Below are 16,092 nucleotides of genomic sequence, written 5' to 3'. Positions count from 1 at the left end.
GCAAGAGCGGAACAAACGTGGGCAGAGCAGAGCCGAAAACCAGTATTCTGCTACCCTGCGATGGGGTATGATGGGCTACTAGGGTAACCTTAAGTGTACCCTAGGTACAAATAAATAATAATATAATAATAGTAAGCTAGGGTAACGATTTACACTTCCATAATACATTAATTCTTTACATTTAATTTATTTTTAATTTTTTGTATATATCTATTAAGTATTTGTTCTTATAAGATAACCTTGCATGATATTTGTCATGTATATCATATAAAATGTCTTCAGGGTATTGAAAAGTGCCAATGAACATTAAGTTTCTAATCAAAAATGCCTCTTTAGGGTATCGGAACATTGGTTTCCAAGTGATGTTAGCTGGAGGCCACCTGCTCCTCTGCCACGTCCGCGGTCTCCCGCCTCTTTTCGCTCTTTGGCTCTGCTCCTGGTCGTCTGTCCTCTCCGGATCCGCCGGCAGCTGGATGTTTACAGCTGAGAGAGCTTCTCGTATCCAAGCCGGAATGGGTTCCGCCTTGAAGTGTCTGGCCATGAAGTCCGCGACGAACTGGGGGAACTCATCCCGCTGGATGGCCTCCCGCATGCCGCGCATCAGCCGCAGCTGATAGGTCACATTGTGGATGCTCAGCAGGGAGCAGGAGACACTCTCGTTGGTGGCGATGTGGTGCAGGTACGAGCGGGTATAGCGCTTACACGTGCTGCACTCGCAGTCCTGGTCGATGGGCTCCATGTCCACCTTGTACTTTGGCTGCTTGAGGTTCAGTTGCCCGCTGTCCACCAGGGCGCAGCCGAATCGAGCTGTCCGGGTGGGGAAGACACAGTCGAACATGTCGATGCCCAGGGCCACGCAGACCACCAGATCCGCCGCAAAGCCGACGCCCATCAGGTAGCGCGGCTTGTCCTTGGGCAGATAGCCCGTGCACACGTCCACCATGCGCCAGAAGTCGTGCTTGCTCTCGCCACCACTCAGTCCGCCCACGGCGAAGCCTCGCACCTGGCGCTCCATCAGGGCGGAGACGCAACGTTGCCGCAGCGGCACGTCCAATCCTCCCTGGACGATGGGGAACAGCGACTGATCATCGTCACGGGCATGCGCCTCTATGCAGCGATCCACCCAGCGGATGGTTCTCTCCATGGCCTCCTCCACCCGGGGGCCAGTTGTGGTGGTCTTGACCACATCATCCAGCTGCATCATAATGTCCGCGCCAATGGCGTTCTGGATTTGGATGGAGTGCTCCGGCGTCAGCATGCACTGGCTGTTGTCGAAGGGCGAGCGGAAGTTCACGCCGTGCTCATCGATCTCGGCCAGCTGCAGCAGGGAGACCATCTGGAAGCCACCGGAATCGGTCAGAATGGCCCTGGGCCAGCCCATGAACTTGTGCAGTCCGCCGGCCTTCTTCAGCGTCTCGATGCCGGGACGCAGGCCCAGGTGATAGGTGTTTCCCAGCAGGATCTGGCAGTTCAGCTCGATGAGCTGGTCCGGCAGGATGCCCTTCAAGGTGCCCTGTGTGCCCACGGGCATGAAGACCGGGGTGTTTACCTCGCTGTGCCTGTTTGAAGTAGTTGGTAATGCGGATTAGTCACTGCTTTCGGCGGTCTGTCTGATGAGGAGGCTCACCTGAGGGTCATCAGTCCGGCACGCGCTTTGGAGACGGAGCACTCCGCCACGACCTTGTAGGTCAGCGGAGGAATCTGGCTGGGAGCCATTCAGTGAGTAATCTCTAGACAAATCCCCGCGAAATGCGTTATGTTTACGCGCAATACGCCGGTGCACGTTTTACTCGCCGTTCTGTGTGACCACTTCGCGGAAACCGGGAATATACCAAATGCCCTGCTCGCGGCTATCGATACCACTTTGATTACTTGCCCGGACAAACATACACGTAGTAACTACATTGCAAGCGAAGATTACCCATTAGATCGTTAGAGATTCCTGCGTGGAGGTCACGATGTCAACGCAACAGCAGCAGCTAGACTATATCGAGCGCCACCTGGTGTACGAGATCTTCAAGGACTTTGGGCCCAATGCTTCGCTGGAATCGCACAGCGTAGAGTGCTCCAATGGACTGGACGGCTTCATGTCCGCCCTGTACACCGTTACGCTGGACGTGGTCATCGCGGAGCGCAAGCGCACGGAGGTGGTCCTGGTCAAGTTCATGAAGGGAACGGAGGAGTTCCGGGAGACCAGCAATTCGTACACTCAATTTTCCAACGAAATCTTCGCCTACGCCGAGATCCTGCCCGCCTATGAAACGTCCTGCGGACGAGTCATCTGGAAAGCGATGTGGTGAAGAACTGGATTCCGCGTTGCTACTTCGCCCGGTTTGGTCAGGTCGAAGGTGCGTTCCCAACTGAAGTGGTTTCCTCCATGACTTCCCTTCTAACTCCACCGTTTACCTTCTTTCTGCAGGTCTCGGGAATGGCAGGGAATCGGTGCTGGCCCTGAAACATCTGAAGGGCGATGGCTACCAGTTGGGTCCAAGGCTCACCCTCCGTCGGGATCATCTGGAGGCCATGGTGGGGCTGGTGGGTCCGTACCATGCCCTGGGCTATGCCACGAAGATCCTCCAGCCGAACGTGCATGCTCGCTTGCGCGCCGGAGTGCTGGACATGCCCTTCGTGTCCAGCTCGGGAACGGGCGTCTTTGATGTCCTGTATCGCGTGGCTTTCGACCGGTTCTACGAGTTCTACGACCGGCAGAAGGAGCAGCTCCTCCAGGGGGCAGATGCCGGATTCGAGGTCGCCATCGAGCGACTGCGGGAGAAGTACTTCAAGCAGCCGACACTTCTGCTGGAGAGAATTCGCACCAATTCCTTTGCCGAAGATCAGCCGGACAGCCACTTTGCCACCTTCCTGCACGGCGACTACAACAGGAACAATGTGCTGTTCCACTACGGAGCCGAGGACAAGGTGGACGGTATCAGAACCATCGATTTCCAGGAGCTGCGCTTCAGCACCACAGCCATTGACCTCAGCTTCTTCATGTACATGAACACGCCGTCCGAGGGAAGGGACGAGCTCTACGCAGACTTGTTGCGCAAGTACCATCGCAGCATGATCGAAATGCTGGAACTGGTTCTGCGCCGAAACCGGAATGAGTTGACCGACGATCGGGTGGATCAGTTGCTGCAGGAATTCAGCTTTGATCGCTTCAATGCCCACTTCAAACGATATGCCTTCTACGGACCAATGGTGTGCATGCACTTCCTTCCCTGGCTGCTCAGCTCTGAGAAGGATTGCGCCGAGTTGTCCCGCCTCTTTGAAACGGATATGCACGGGCCCGCCTTCCACCAGTTGTCCATGGACATCGGAGGCGATGTGGCGAACCAGGAGATTTTCAAGACCGTGCGGCATGCCTATGAGCATGGCTACATGGACGAGATTTAGATACCTTTGCAATATTACATACTTGGAACATTCAAAATTTAAGTCAGTACTAATTTGAGACTGTATTTACGAACTATTTACAATGTTAACTTCGCAACTAATGCTAAATGAGCGCAATAAGGTGGGGGAAGTGTAATTGAGGTAAACAATGCCTAAATGCCCCTATATTTAAGCGGAATAAAATCATACACTTCAAGAAGAGTCTCAGGCGTTCTCATAGCGCTGCTTCATCATCTTTTTGATGTAGGATTTGTAGTCGTTTCCAGGCGTCAAGTGGCCAGACTTGTTGCCCAGCCCCACATTGTTGCTACGACCATCAGCCTGTGGAGACACATCAACACTGAATTAATCGTATTCTTCCTTTTCTTATTCGACTCTTACCTCTATGATCTGGGTGCGTCCTTGGTTCTTTCTGCCCAATCCCTGGCCCTCCGACCAACCCATCTTCTGCATCAGACGACTGCCCACGTTGCTCGAACTGATGGGCATGGCTGGAGTAGCGCCAGAAGAATCCTTCTGGCGCGACTGCAAAGTCTTTATCTCCTGCTCGAAACGCTCCCGGCTCTTATTCGGCGGAGGCGGATCGCTCTCTCCGTACTTCAGCCGGCGTTCCTTGGCACGATCACGATAGCTAAATACGGGTAAGTAAATCAGTTAGTTTATCACCACTCTAGCAGCATATTTCCACTTACGATAGACCCTCATCCATGCCAGCCTCGACTACGGAATTCTGCTTAAGCTTGGCCAGATTCTCCTTGTGCAGATTGGACATTTTTAAATGCTTCTGCAAGATGTCCAGCGATTGGAAGGCACGCTTGCAGAGCAGGCAAGTAAGCTTCTGGAAATCCACGTAGTCCGATTCATCGGCAACGCCTCGTCTAGCCCCACCACTTGCTTCGAGGGCTTTCTGAGTGGCACCATTATCATCTTCCGAATTGGAAGGTCCTCCATACGCGCCGACCAATTTGCTAATCGCTGGGGGTCCTGCCTGCGGTGCATAGTCGTTGAGCTTGCCGCGCTCTTTTTTCTCAAGGATTGAGAATCCCACATCAGCATATGCCCCTTGGGAAGCACGGGAGGTGGTGGGAGTCTCAGTATCCGACAGGATGGGCTGCGGTGTGGCCACTGCTGTGTAGTCTTTTCTCTGGTTCAGGTGCTTGGCCCACTTCTCCATGTCCTTGACGATCTTCTTGGCCACCTTCACTTTGTCGGGCTTGCCGGCTTCCTCCTTTTCTTTTTCCTTCTCCTTTGCCTTTTTGGCCGCCTCCTCCTTTTTCTCGGCATCAGTTATTACTTCCTGGAGGGCTGCCTGTGTGGAAGCGGGTGTGGCCAGCACATAGGTGCTCCTCTTCTGATCCCAGTACAGATACGAACCCGTCTCATTGTTGTAGTAGTACTGCGAGTGAGCATCATAGTAGAGACCCGTGACGTGGTCGTAGTAGTAGCCGGAGGTCTCGTCGTACTGGTACTTGGAAACATCGGGAGTAGCTGACAACGAAGAATCAAATGCTTGATTATTCCGGACATTACTGTTCGACTTTAGTCACTTACCGTATTTCTTTCCATCGTTACCCTTGGGAGCAGTTGCGCCCCTGGCAAGGAAGGCGGCCTTCGCCTCTGGCACGGTAACCACGGTCTCCATCTGGCTAACCTTCCTCTGCTTGCGCTGGATGGCCGAGAGAGCCACGGCAGCTCCGGAGTTGGCCTCCGTCACGTGAGGATCTCCGATGTTCTTGCTTATTTCAGTCGTGTAATAATCCGTATAGTACTGAACGTAGTGGGCATGCTCCAGCGGATTAGAGGCATATACGGATGCACTGTACTCCGCGAGACGAGGAACATCCGCCAAAGTGTAGCTCGCTGTAACGGCAGACGGAGGCATCGCTGATTCACCTGATCTAAATAAGTTGGCCTCGGCTGGCACCGTTTGACGATTTTCGGAGTCAATGCAGTAGGTGACGTCAACTGAAATAAATGGTTTTAGCTATTTTTAAATTTTTCAAAATTGTCAGTTTACCAGTTTTGTCGTCCAGAGTGAGTGGCGGATCCAACGCCGTCAGACCATTAAACACGTTCATAGAATCAATGAGTGTGTCAAAATTGAGGTAACAAATGCCCCGAGATGCCTGGGTTAGGGAGTCGCGACTGATCAGCACCTTGCTGACTGTTTTGGCCAGGTCGGGAAGGCGCTGCTGAAGGGCAGTGAGCACGCCCTCCTCGTTTGTCAGCGCGTCCAAGCCGCGGAGCATGATCTCTGCATGGGGAAAGCGTGGCAGGTTAGTGGAGTATTAGCTGATTAGCTAGGGAAACGGCATTGAAAGATATTGCTCATGGTGGATATACTTTTTGTGAGGATGCGGCTGATCTCGTCGACGCCCTCGCCGGCTCCCGAAAGAGCATTCTCGCTCTCCGCCCGCGAGGAGCTGCACACGTAGCATAGAAAGCGGCGCTTAAAGTTGCTGGCCCCACACTGATGGATAGAGAAAACTAATTATTGCTGCCAATCAGTAACTTTGCAGAAGATATGTACCTTAACGCAAGTCCAATCCGAGATGCGAGTGTGACTGTACTGCATGGTGACACGATGATCGCCCAGCTGGAGGACACCCTGCACGTAAAAAGAGAAGAGGTGAGAGTGGGATTAGTGACTGAAACTGCTGAGTAGCTTATCGTTCACAGACTACACAGTCACCAGGTTGCTTCTGTGTTTTGCAGATGCTGCTTGCTTCCTTTTCGCGAAATCCCGCCTTTGAGTTCAGTTCCCTGATATTAAGCAGAAGGAAATGGAAGGAAAGCCGCCCACCAGCAGAATTGAACTCAAGGCATACATTTCTCTACAGTTGGTGCCAAGCTTTCGGATCTTGCCGTCATTTCTGTTTTGGCGGATTCGCGAATGTTCAAGATTCTTGTGGTTTGTGGGGATACCTGGGTTAACTCCATCCAATGTCTCGCCTCCTCAACGGTTTTAAACTCGACAAATGCAAAACAGCGTGAGGCACCTAAATTTTAGATAGAAGCAGATACGAAAATGTTTTTGTCAAAAAATGTTGTTGGTTGTTTTATTAGCATTGTATCATTTTTAGGGATTGTATTTTTGTTTGTGGAATTTTGCTGCTGATGTCGTAAGCCAAGTATAATTGAAATTGGTATAAATCCTATATCGAACATTTTGCTGGGCACGCAATACTCACGCTTTCTTTACTTTTTCACTTTAAATCGAATACACATAACTCACGGAAATCTAACCCACCTGTTGGCTGTTTCCTCATCACGCGAATCGAACTGGGCTCCATGTCGACCTTGATCAGCTCGCCCATGATCTGTGGAGGATTACTGGGTTAATTCTGCATTTGCTTTGCCTATTGTTCAAATATTACGTCTGCTTCCGTGACGTGCTTCCTCAGACCAAAGATGATTATGTTGTTCAAGGGCTCCACGCTGCTGTTTTGGCCACCTTTCTGCCTGAATTCGTTGGCCATGTCGCTGTCCTCATCCGAGGAATACTGTCTCTCGCGTTCGCGCTCCCTCTCGCGATCTCTATTACTGCTGCTGGAGTTGCTATTTCCATTGTTGTTGAACTGCCGATGGTCATTGCTGCGGCTGAAAAGAAAGCGATTAGTTAAAGCTAAACAATTTACGGATTGTTGAATAAATTTCCCGTTCGGTTCATTTGAAACAATGTATGCAATCCAATGTAATTAAATACAACAAGCATGAATGATTCATAAGATGATTTGTATGCATTTATACCGACTTCTATGTGCAATACAAAGTGACATGTATAACTTGTGTTAAGGGTTGATTTCTAATCGTTTCGACATTGCAATTGGCTTCCAAGTGAAAGACGATAGGTCTTTAAACCTGGGTGAAACTGAGACATTCCCCTCTTATGAAACCCTTCTATATAAGCTTTTTAATCTAAACATACGCAAGCTGAAAACTGAGCATTATATGGCTAGTATGCCATCTGTGTAATTCCCTACCTGCTGCGCTCAGATCCTCGATCGAAGTCATCATGGTTGCGCTCCTTTGAAGCCCGATCGTAGTTTTTCCAGCGATGATCGCGGTCCTTATCGTATTTATCCTGGCCACGCTTATCGTAGCTGTTTTGTTCACGACGGTCATGGTTGCTGTAGCTATCATGATCCCTGCGACCCTGGCTATCAGCATCCCGACGATCGTAGTTGTCCTCCTTGTGATGCTGGCGGTGGTCAACGCTGTGCCTCGAGCTGTAGCTACCCTGATCCTCGTAGTCCTCGTTGATCAGATCGCGGTAGAGATCGCGATCCGGACTGCGATCGTGTCTGTAGTGGGAGGAGCGCTCCCGACTGCGGGAACGGGAGTTGCGACGTCTGTACTCATTGCGGTCCCGACTTCGTTCCCTGAAAGAGCATATGGAAGTAATCCATTACACTAAGAGGTTCCAGGTGGACAAAGGACGACCTACCTGGAGCGGGACCGGGAACGGGAGCGAGTGTAGCGCCTGTAGCCCGATTCGCTGCCGTTTCCATTGCCGCCAGAGAAGCTGCGACCATATCGAGAATCCATATCTAATGCGAATCGATGGTAATTATATTCAGTGTTTGCATTTTGGCCTTTTGCCATTTAGCTGAACCGTCTATGTGAGCACATCTTACTTGGTTACCACAATTCTAACAGGATGCGAAGCTGGTTAAACTTTTTCCCCGACTCCAAGTCTCTGTGCATTGAGACAGAAACAAATAGTTATCCGGTTCCAAAAAAAAACACGAATAGAAAAATTCTCGGCCTCCTTTTGCCGTTCACCCCAGGTATCTGACTATCGGTTATCGATAACTGCTGTCTGGCAGTGCTGCCAAGCGCCGGCAATCGGATGTTTCCCAACACGAAACCTTTTAAACTTTTCAACTTTAGACTTTATTTTGTACATTCGAATAAGGATTTAAATTCGCTTAATCATAACTCAAAAAATAAATTACAAACTAGAAGGCCGGTTTCACAGTTCCTCGCAGACTTTAAAAGAACGCCAAATCAGTTAGCAAAAGCCAATGCTCAAGAAGCTTCATATATATGTAATATGGAAATAATTTTAGCTTTTCGCGCCAATGTTGCTTAAAAAGCTGAATTAAACGGCAATTTCAGTTAAAATGGAACTTGTGAAACGGCTGCACATACTAAAATCATAATCTCAGGCATTCTCATAGCGCTGCTTCATCATCTTCTTTATGTAGGATTTGTAGTCGTTGCCCGGTATCATCTGTCCCGATTTGTTGCCCAAACCCACATGGTTGGAACGTCCGTCAGCCTGAGGGAACAGATAAGCTTTAATTTAAATCCATTTCATAGCTGAAAGTCACCTCAGTTACCTCTATGATCTGGGTGCGTCCCTGGTTCTTCCTGCCCAATCCCTGGCCCTCCGACCAACCCATCTTCTGCAGCAGTCGACTGCCCACGTTGCTGGAACTGATGGGCATGGCTGGAGCAGCGCTGGTAGACTGCTTTTGCCGTGACTGCAGTGTCTTTAGTTCCTGCTCGAAACGCTCCCTGCTCCTATTTGGTGGAGGAGGATCGCTCTCGCCGTACTTCAGCCGGCGCTCCTTGGCACGATCTCGATAGCTGAGAATGAAAACAAATTCAATGATAATATACACCACCATACAACGCGATTTCACATACGCCAGTGCCTCTTCGATGCTGCTTCCCGTGTTTTGATTGAGCTTGGCCAGGTTCTCCTTGTGCAGAGTGGACATCTTCAAGTGCTTTTGGAGGATTTCCAACGATTGGAAGGCGCGTTTGCAGAGCAGGCACGTCAGCTTCTGGAAGTTCACGTAATCAGACTCTTCAGCGCCTCCTCCGCCGCCGGTAACACCCGCTGAACTCAGTGTGGTTTGCGCACTTGGAGCGCTGTCCTCTTCGGAGTCCGATGTTCCGCCATAGGCATTTACTAGCTTGTTCATTGGACCCAGCGCCGGTGGTGGCGCATAGTCGTTCAACTTGCCCCGTTCCTTCTTTTCGAGAATAGAGAATCCCACATCAGCATATCCGCCTTGATTGCCACGCGAAGTGGTGGGTACTTCGTTTGCCAATATTGGTTGTGGTGTGGCCACTGCTGTGTAGTCCTTTTTCTGGTTTAGCTGTTTGGCCCACTTCTCCATGTCCTTGACAATCTTCTTGGCCACCTTGACCTTGTCATGCTTGTTTCCGCCCTCCTTTTCCTTATCCTTCTCCTTTGCCTTTTTGGCCTCCTCCTCCTTTTGTTCGGCGTCGGCCAGGACTTCCTGGAGAGCTGCCTGAGTGGAGGCCGGCGTGGCCAGCACGTAGGTGCTCCTGCGCTGATCCCAGTACAGATACGCACCCGTCTCGTTGTTGTAGTAGTACTGCGAGTGGGCATCGTAGTAGAGACCCGTGCTACTGTCGTAATAGTAGCCGGATGTCTCATCAAACTGGTACTGCGTTACGTCGGGAGTGGCTGGAATATAATCAAATATATAGAAGTGCTAGCAAACACAAGTATGTGGCCACTTACGGTAGATCTTTCCATCGTTGCCCTTGGGCGCACTGACCACCTGAGCAGCAAATGTGGCCTTCACTTCCGCCGCTGCCTGTGCGGCAGCTGTGGCCGCCGCTGTGATCGTGGTCTCGATATTGCTCATCTTCTTCTGCTTGCGCTGGATGGCCGAGAGGGCGACCGCTGCTCCGGAATTGGCTTCAGTTAAATGAGAATCCCTGTTCTTTTTGTTTATATCTTCCGTGTAATATTCTGTATAGTACTGGACATAATGGGCGTGCTCTGCAGGATTCGAAGCGTAGAGGGAGGCACTATACTCAGCCAGTCGTGGAACATCGGCCAGAGTATATTTTCCTCCCACTCCTGAGGGAGAAACTGCTGAAATGTCGCCGTCTTTGACAGTTGGATCGTTGGCTTTAGCTGCTAATGCCTTAGGATTCTTGGGCAATGCTTGGCGCTCCTCCAGGTCGTTGCAATAGGTAATGGCCACTGGATGAAAATGTAATTACTTATATGTTATAAAGTGCACCTAAATGCCATTTACCAAGTCTGTCGTCTAAGGTAAGTGGAGGATCCAGCGAAGTCAAGGCATTGTGCACATTCATCGAGTCGACGAGAGTATCAAAGTGAAGGTAGCAAATTCCACGCGAAGCCTGCGTCAGGGAATCCCGACTGATTAGCACCTTGCTCACCGTTTTGCTCAGATCCTTTACATGATTTTGGAGGGCCGTGAGCACCGCCTCTTCGTTGGTCAGGGCGTCCAGGTTGCGTAGCATGATCTCTGCGTGGATTGAGGAAGTGGTAGAGAAATCGTGGCGGTCAGTGGTTTGTTCGATTTCATTGCGATCGAAGCTGCAAAGCGAGATGGCAAGAGAGTGTATGTGGTTTGTATACTTTTGGTGAGGATGCTGCTGACTTCGTCCACGCCCTCGCTGCCGGAGGAGAAGGTGGTTTCGCTATCTTCCCGGGATGTTTTGCACACAAAGCAATAGAATCTAAACTTGAAGTTGCAGACGCCACACTGGAACAAGCGGATCACATTACTTTACATGGAGAATATAATCCTTTCAATGCACCAACCTTGTTGCAATTCCAGTCCTGAATTCGCTTGTGGCTGTACCGCATGCTCACCCGCTCGTCGTTTAACTTTAGAACGCCCTGGAGCGCCAGACATGGAAATAGGAGAAGGAAAGGTTGCGGATTAGTAACCCATCGAATGGATGCCTTCATTCACACTCTACACAGTCACCGGATTGCTTCTGTGTTTCGTAACGCGAAGTTTTAGCCGCTGGCAATCTCCTCGAGTGGCTTTCTTGGGCAATTTAATGAAACAATGCTGTCGTGTTTAGTTTCCTTGTAACTAGAGGTATTTTTAGATGGACAAAGGAAACTAAACAGAGAGGAATGGTTTATTATCATTGCCAGCGAAAGAACCTTGGCTGCTGATGATCAAAGTTTCAAGGGGATCTGGACGATTGCGCTGATACCTGTGTAATATCCATCCATTGCTTTGCCTCCTCAACGGTGTTAAACTCGACAAACGCTATACCGCGTGATGAATCTAAATTTTCGGATAGAAGCAGATACAAAATGTTTTCGTCAAAAAATGTTGAATGTTTCGATAGGTTTGTAACATTTTTGTGGAGTATTGTATTCTTTTCGATTCATGTGGCCGGTTAAATTCGATTGGTACTTGTTCACTTCGCCTCCATTAGCGCCAAGTCGCTTATACTTTTTGAAACCTACTTACGTCCGCGCTGTAAGAACAAAGTCAGTGATTTCGTAACCCACCTGTTCCTTGTTTCCGGATAATGCGAATGCAGGCTGGCTCCATGTTCACCTTTATCAGCTCGCTCATAATCTAGAGAAGTCAATTTATTATTGCAGGAGTTTCATTTGCCTTTCTTCTTGTTCTCAGCTTACATCTGCTCTGGTCATTTCCTTGGTTAGACCGAAGATAATAATAATATTAAGGGCTTCAGTGGTGGACCGGTATTTGCTCCTGCGCATTTGGCCTTCATCGCTGTCATAATCCGAGGAGCCTCTTCTCTCCCGCTCACGATCCCGATCTTGCTCCCGATCCCGATCTCGATCGCGACTGCGGTTCCTGCCACCTCCGTTATACATGCGATGATCTCGATGGCGCCTGAATGATTGGGCTTATTATTAGGTATAGAACATATACTTTATACTCACGTGTTCCGCTCGTTGCTTCTGCTTCTGTCGTCGTGATTGTGGTTCCTGTTCCAGGGTCTGCTATGTTCCCGGCTGCGACTTCTGTTCTGAAACCTGTCCCTGTCCTTGGAGCTACGATCACGTGAGTCCAAGTCGCGGGAGCGCTGTTCGTACTCATAGTCGTTTATTTCTCGATCACTCTCGCCATCTCTGTCCCGATTCCGACGGTCAAAGCTATCATGTCTCCGGAACTGACGATTGTCCAAGTTGCTTCTAGAGTTGTAGTTGCGCTCATCCTGATCCCTGTAGTCGTCGTTGATCAGGTTGTGGTACAGGTCGGGGTCACCGTTACCAGCTCCTCCTCGACCACCGCGATGCTGATCGTTCCTGAACCCGGGCGACCGATCCCGACTGCGGGAGCGAGAATTCCGGTGCCTGAATCCTCCATGGCCGCGATTCCGCTCACTGAAAAGGGTTTTTAGTACTAATCAACACATTCGCGTGAATCTAGTAAGCTAGCCATACCGGGAACGCGACCTGGATCGACTGTATCGAGACCCCGGCCTGGATCTGTAGTAGTCGTTGCCCCGTCCTCCCTCGTTTCCACTTCCTCCAGAGTAACTGCGCCGACTACTCGAGTCCATTGCCGACTATCTAAGGCGTTGACGACGGGCAGGCACGAGTGGAAAGAGAGCTCCGATGCAGAAGCTCTCCAAGATCTGTTTGGCTAGCTAGCTATAATCTTTTAATCCCGGTTTCCTTATGGAGGACCACCGGATCTTTTTTCTCAAGAATACTTTGATTTGCCATTCGCCACGAAATATCGATAAGCTCGGTGAAGCTAAAGATGGCAAATGGGCCGCAACTATAATGTAACATTTGAATATATCTGAACCGATATATGTAAATGTTTATATAAGCATTAAGAACTCTAGCTGCTGTTTTCAAGGAACAAAAACACCTATCTCATAATATAAACAAAAATCTTTTTTTATGTTAACAGCACATTAAAAATGTTGTAGACAAAAACCGAGGCATAACATTAATATTTTAATAACACAACGCTTTTATATATTCATTACATTAGTTCTTTAAATTATTAGGTAGTTCGGACCTTACAGCTATCGCCCATCTCTAGGAAGAGTGTTGAGCAGCGCCCGAGTGCCGCCATTTGCCATTCCGTGCAGCGTGTCTTGGGGAAAAACCAACTTAATTTATTTTGGTTCGTCCAAAACTTGGAAGTCCCCCCAAAATCGAACACGACCTGACGAGTCTTATCACTTGGAGATATTGCAATCCCGAACAGTGCACTGAACAGCGATCACGATGAAGAAAGTGCTATTGACGAAAACTCAGCACATCCAACCAGTCGTCGCTGGCGGATCGGATCCCTTGTTCACCAAGCCAGTTGGTACTCAGCGAGTAATATCGATGCCAGCGCCACAGGGCGCCACCACCTACATTCAGCGGAAGTCCTTCCAGCCCGTCTACGGGGACATTTTCAAATTACTCATGCAAATTCCCGACAAAGCCCTCACCCAACGGGTGATCGACGCGATAAACGGGCGTAATAACAGCGATAAGGTCGCTATCTCGCATCAGAGTAAACAATGTTCGTGTGGAGTCCAAAAAGTCGACGCGTCCACGCAAACGGATTGGGATACAGAGGACAGGAGCCCGGGATTGGATAAGTCCAAAATTAATAATGAATCGTCCGAAGCCAAGGGGAATAGCTATAGCCACATGGCCAGTCAAAGTTCCACGCCTATAGAATCACCTTTAGAACCGACCAAAGTTCCTAAAAAGCGCGGAAGAAAGCGAAACACCTGCGTGCCACAGGTGGTCAAGCGATCAGCGGCTGAAATGGCGCTCCAGGAGCGCGAGGAGAAACAGCTCACACCCGTGATCACGAAAAGGAAGAAAAAGGAGGTCACCGTAAGTACAACCATCATGAAATATGGAGGGTTGTAATCAAGTATGAAAGAAACCTAGCAATAAAGATTACACATAGTTATTCCTGGAAAGAAGTACGTTTACATATATGTATATTGAACTACAATTTCCGCTGTAAAATTACACAGAAATGTGAATGTACAACTTGAGCCTTATCGAAATAGAGTGGAAATATATACAAGATTTTATGGCCATTGATATGTGTAATAATTTTTTTTTTACAGAATCCACAAAAGTCAGGAGAAAATCGATCCACGAAAGAAACCCCTGAGCGCCGCAACTCCAACATGTCGGATATATCGATCAACTCGGATGACATAGACCGGGTGGACAACTATATATTCGGAAACAACAAGGAGCGGATTCTACTTATAATGGCCAACGAATTCAAGAAGTCGCACATAATGTCCGAAGAAGGATTGCTGTAAGTATTTATTTAAGCGAATGAGATCATCGTAGTGATGCGTATGTATATCGTGCTCCTTTTTTAGACCCATTCACGAGCAAATACTGAGCGGCGATGTTTACGGCGTAAAGCGTCAGATATTTGTGTGCCACCACGCGAACTTGGACATCAACGACCTACTAACCACGGATGGCGAGGACTGTCTGGAACTTGCGTTGACAAACGACACGGACACCGAGATTATATCGCTCATCCTGGACGCTCGCTTGATGACCGATCACCTCTACGAGAACTCAAATACAGCTCTTCACCTCGCGGTGATTAACAATATAAATATCGAGTCCATTAGGCTTCTGCTGCGTAGAATCGATTTGAACAGTCTTCTGCTAACCAATGATGATGGTTACACAGTTTTGCACCTGGCAGTGCGTAATAACCAGTTCCTCGTTGCCGAGGCAATCCTTGATACCATAGACGAGCGGGAGTTGGGGGAAACGGTGTACAGGAGAACCCAGGAGGCCGCTAATGCGAATGAATGGGACGAGAAGGCCTTTGCCAAGTACTATGATCGAGCCTGCGAACGGCTGGAGCTGAGTACGTCGTTGCTGAAGAACCGTACACATAAACGGAATGTCATCAATGCATCCGAGGCGAGGGGCGGAAACCCGCCGCTCTTCTACGCCGTGGAAGGGGAGCAAGGTAGGTTTCTATGTAGCTATTGGTCGAAGTACCAAGAAGTCTGACTGACGCTAACGTTTCCTGTTTGTACAGCTGCGTCAATGTAGTTTATGGATTCTCTTTCTTGTAGAACACTTGTGCTATTTCCTGCTGGCGCATTTGGCCGATCCCGACGAGGAGAACTTAAGCGGGCATTCCCCGAAATCGTTCCACTATGAGTACGCTCGCACATTGCGCATCAACTTGAAGGTGGCGCGCGTCATGGAGAAAGTAATTAGCATATTGAATACTTAACATTAATTGTGCATTTTGTAAATATATTTAGCCCCAGCTGAGCTCGAAGTCGGTTAGTTTGAGCTTTGCTGGGTTAATGGGTTGTAAAGAAGGAGGTAAACCCTTTTGCAGATGAGTTTTCCACGGCCATCTATGGCCTTTATTTCTCTTTCGGGCGTTGGTCCTCTTCTTAGCGAGAACTGAAAGGTTTTATATATTTTAATATATTTCGTTCCGAGTCGGCATTTTACCACGCACCTAACTTCTTCAGTTCCTGTAGCTCCTTCCCACTATAATGGGTATACTTGCAATACATGTCGAACTTGCAGTAGCCACCAAAGTATCGCTTGCAGGGAATTTTCTGGCGCTCTTCAGTCAAGATCTGCTTGGGATCTATAATTTTTAAAAATTATACCTTTTTGGCTGGATATCGTGCGCCAAAAAGCTTACTCTCGTAACACTTCATATAATTGGTCTTTGCGATTGTGTGTGAAATGCCATCATTGTGCAATTTCCTCACATTCAGATCGTTTTTCATATAGCAACAGCAGTAGTTGCAATAATAACTTTTTCCCCCCATTGCTATTGAATGCAATCAAAATAAAACAATACTTTTAAGCGTAGAGATGGCAAATGGAATAAAACCTTCATCGATAGGTTTGTAGGTATCGATAAGCTTACCAACACTAAATGAACTTCAATATTACACAGGTCTTTTTTTGTA

General features: G+C 48.8%; 6 protein-coding genes across 10 annotated transcripts; 2 read left to right on the top strand and 4 right to left on the bottom strand.

Annotated features, from left to right (window-relative positions):
* Nucleotides 1–174: 174 nt before the first annotated feature.
* On the bottom strand, nucleotides 175–1,810 carry LOC122611627 (queuine tRNA-ribosyltransferase catalytic subunit). The gene is given in 3 exon segments (XM_043784844.1): nucleotides 175–430; nucleotides 433–1,559; nucleotides 1,628–1,810. Coding segments are annotated over 3 exon segments (1,281 nt in total). The 5' UTR covers nucleotides 1,717–1,810; the 3' UTR covers nucleotides 175–365.
* A 56-nt stretch (nucleotides 1,811–1,866) lies between these two features.
* LOC122611626 lies at nucleotides 1,867–3,597 on the top strand. Its single transcript, XM_043784843.1, is given in 3 exon segments — nucleotides 1,867–2,256; nucleotides 2,259–2,348; nucleotides 2,420–3,597. Coding segments are annotated over 3 exon segments (1,365 nt in total). The 5' UTR covers nucleotides 1,867–1,958; the 3' UTR covers nucleotides 3,397–3,597.
* Nucleotides 3,576–8,216, bottom strand: LOC122611625 (RNA-binding protein 5-A). Of its 4 annotated transcripts, XM_043784839.1 has the most exons (13): nucleotides 8,034–8,214; nucleotides 7,844–7,946; nucleotides 7,380–7,778; nucleotides 6,774–6,996; nucleotides 6,647–6,716; nucleotides 6,322–6,395; nucleotides 5,927–6,004; nucleotides 5,740–5,866; nucleotides 5,414–5,650; nucleotides 4,948–5,361; nucleotides 4,089–4,884; nucleotides 3,778–4,027; nucleotides 3,576–3,717 (listed from the first exon to the last, which is right to left on the bottom strand). In XM_043784839.1, exons 2-13 carry the CDS (start codon nucleotides 7,942–7,944, stop codon nucleotides 3,601–3,603), a joined length of 2,886 nt encoding a protein of 961 aa, XP_043640774.1. In that variant the 5' UTR covers nucleotides 7,945–7,946; nucleotides 8,034–8,214; the 3' UTR covers nucleotides 3,576–3,600. The 4 variants fall into 4 exon arrangements, with proteins under 4 accessions (XP_043640774.1, XP_043640773.1, XP_043640776.1 ...); XM_043784838.1 differs by having other exon boundaries at nucleotides 7,844–8,216; XM_043784841.1 differs by lacking the exons at nucleotides 6,322–6,395; nucleotides 6,774–6,996; nucleotides 7,380–7,778; nucleotides 7,844–7,946; nucleotides 8,034–8,214.
* Nucleotides 8,217–8,268: 52 nt separating this feature from the next.
* LOC122611624 (RNA-binding protein 5-B) lies at nucleotides 8,269–12,861 on the bottom strand. Of its 2 annotated transcripts, XM_043784836.1 has the most exons (12): nucleotides 12,584–12,861; nucleotides 12,080–12,523; nucleotides 11,807–12,029; nucleotides 11,675–11,744; nucleotides 11,371–11,444; nucleotides 10,964–11,041; nucleotides 10,778–10,904; nucleotides 10,428–10,664; nucleotides 9,902–10,372; nucleotides 9,052–9,844; nucleotides 8,742–8,991; nucleotides 8,269–8,680 (listed from the first exon to the last, which is right to left on the bottom strand). In XM_043784836.1, the coding sequence occupies exons 1-12, from the start codon at nucleotides 12,700–12,702 to the stop codon at nucleotides 8,564–8,566; spliced, it is 3,003 nt and encodes a 1,000-aa protein (XP_043640771.1). In that variant the 5' UTR covers nucleotides 12,703–12,861; the 3' UTR covers nucleotides 8,269–8,563. The 2 variants fall into 2 exon arrangements, with proteins under 2 accessions (XP_043640771.1, XP_043640772.1); XM_043784837.1 differs by lacking the exons at nucleotides 11,371–11,444; nucleotides 11,807–12,029; nucleotides 12,080–12,523; nucleotides 12,584–12,861.
* Nucleotides 12,862–13,224: 363 nt separating this feature from the next.
* LOC122623063 lies at nucleotides 13,225–15,437 on the top strand. The gene is made up of 4 exons (XM_043801982.1): nucleotides 13,225–13,993; nucleotides 14,236–14,435; nucleotides 14,503–15,116; nucleotides 15,226–15,437. The coding sequence occupies exons 1-4, from the start codon at nucleotides 13,385–13,387 to the stop codon at nucleotides 15,387–15,389; spliced, it is 1,587 nt and encodes a 528-aa protein (XP_043657917.1). The 5' UTR covers nucleotides 13,225–13,384; the 3' UTR covers nucleotides 15,390–15,437.
* On the bottom strand, nucleotides 15,392–15,987 carry LOC122623071 (zinc finger matrin-type protein 5). The gene is made up of 3 exons (XM_043801993.1): nucleotides 15,819–15,987; nucleotides 15,627–15,761; nucleotides 15,392–15,568 (listed from the first exon to the last, which is right to left on the bottom strand). Exons 1-3 carry the CDS (start codon nucleotides 15,946–15,948, stop codon nucleotides 15,417–15,419), a joined length of 417 nt encoding a protein of 138 aa, XP_043657928.1. The 5' UTR covers nucleotides 15,949–15,987; the 3' UTR covers nucleotides 15,392–15,416.
* Nucleotides 15,988–16,092: the final 105 nt, after the last annotated feature.

This window comes from Drosophila teissieri, chromosome 2L (genome assembly GCF_016746235.2).
Source record: "Drosophila teissieri strain GT53w chromosome 2L, Prin_Dtei_1.1, whole genome shotgun sequence".
NCBI lineage: Eukaryota > Metazoa > Arthropoda > Insecta > Diptera > Drosophilidae > Drosophila > Drosophila teissieri.
The sequence above is the reverse complement of the archived record's forward strand: the minus strand, read 5'-3'. Positions and strand labels throughout refer to the sequence as shown.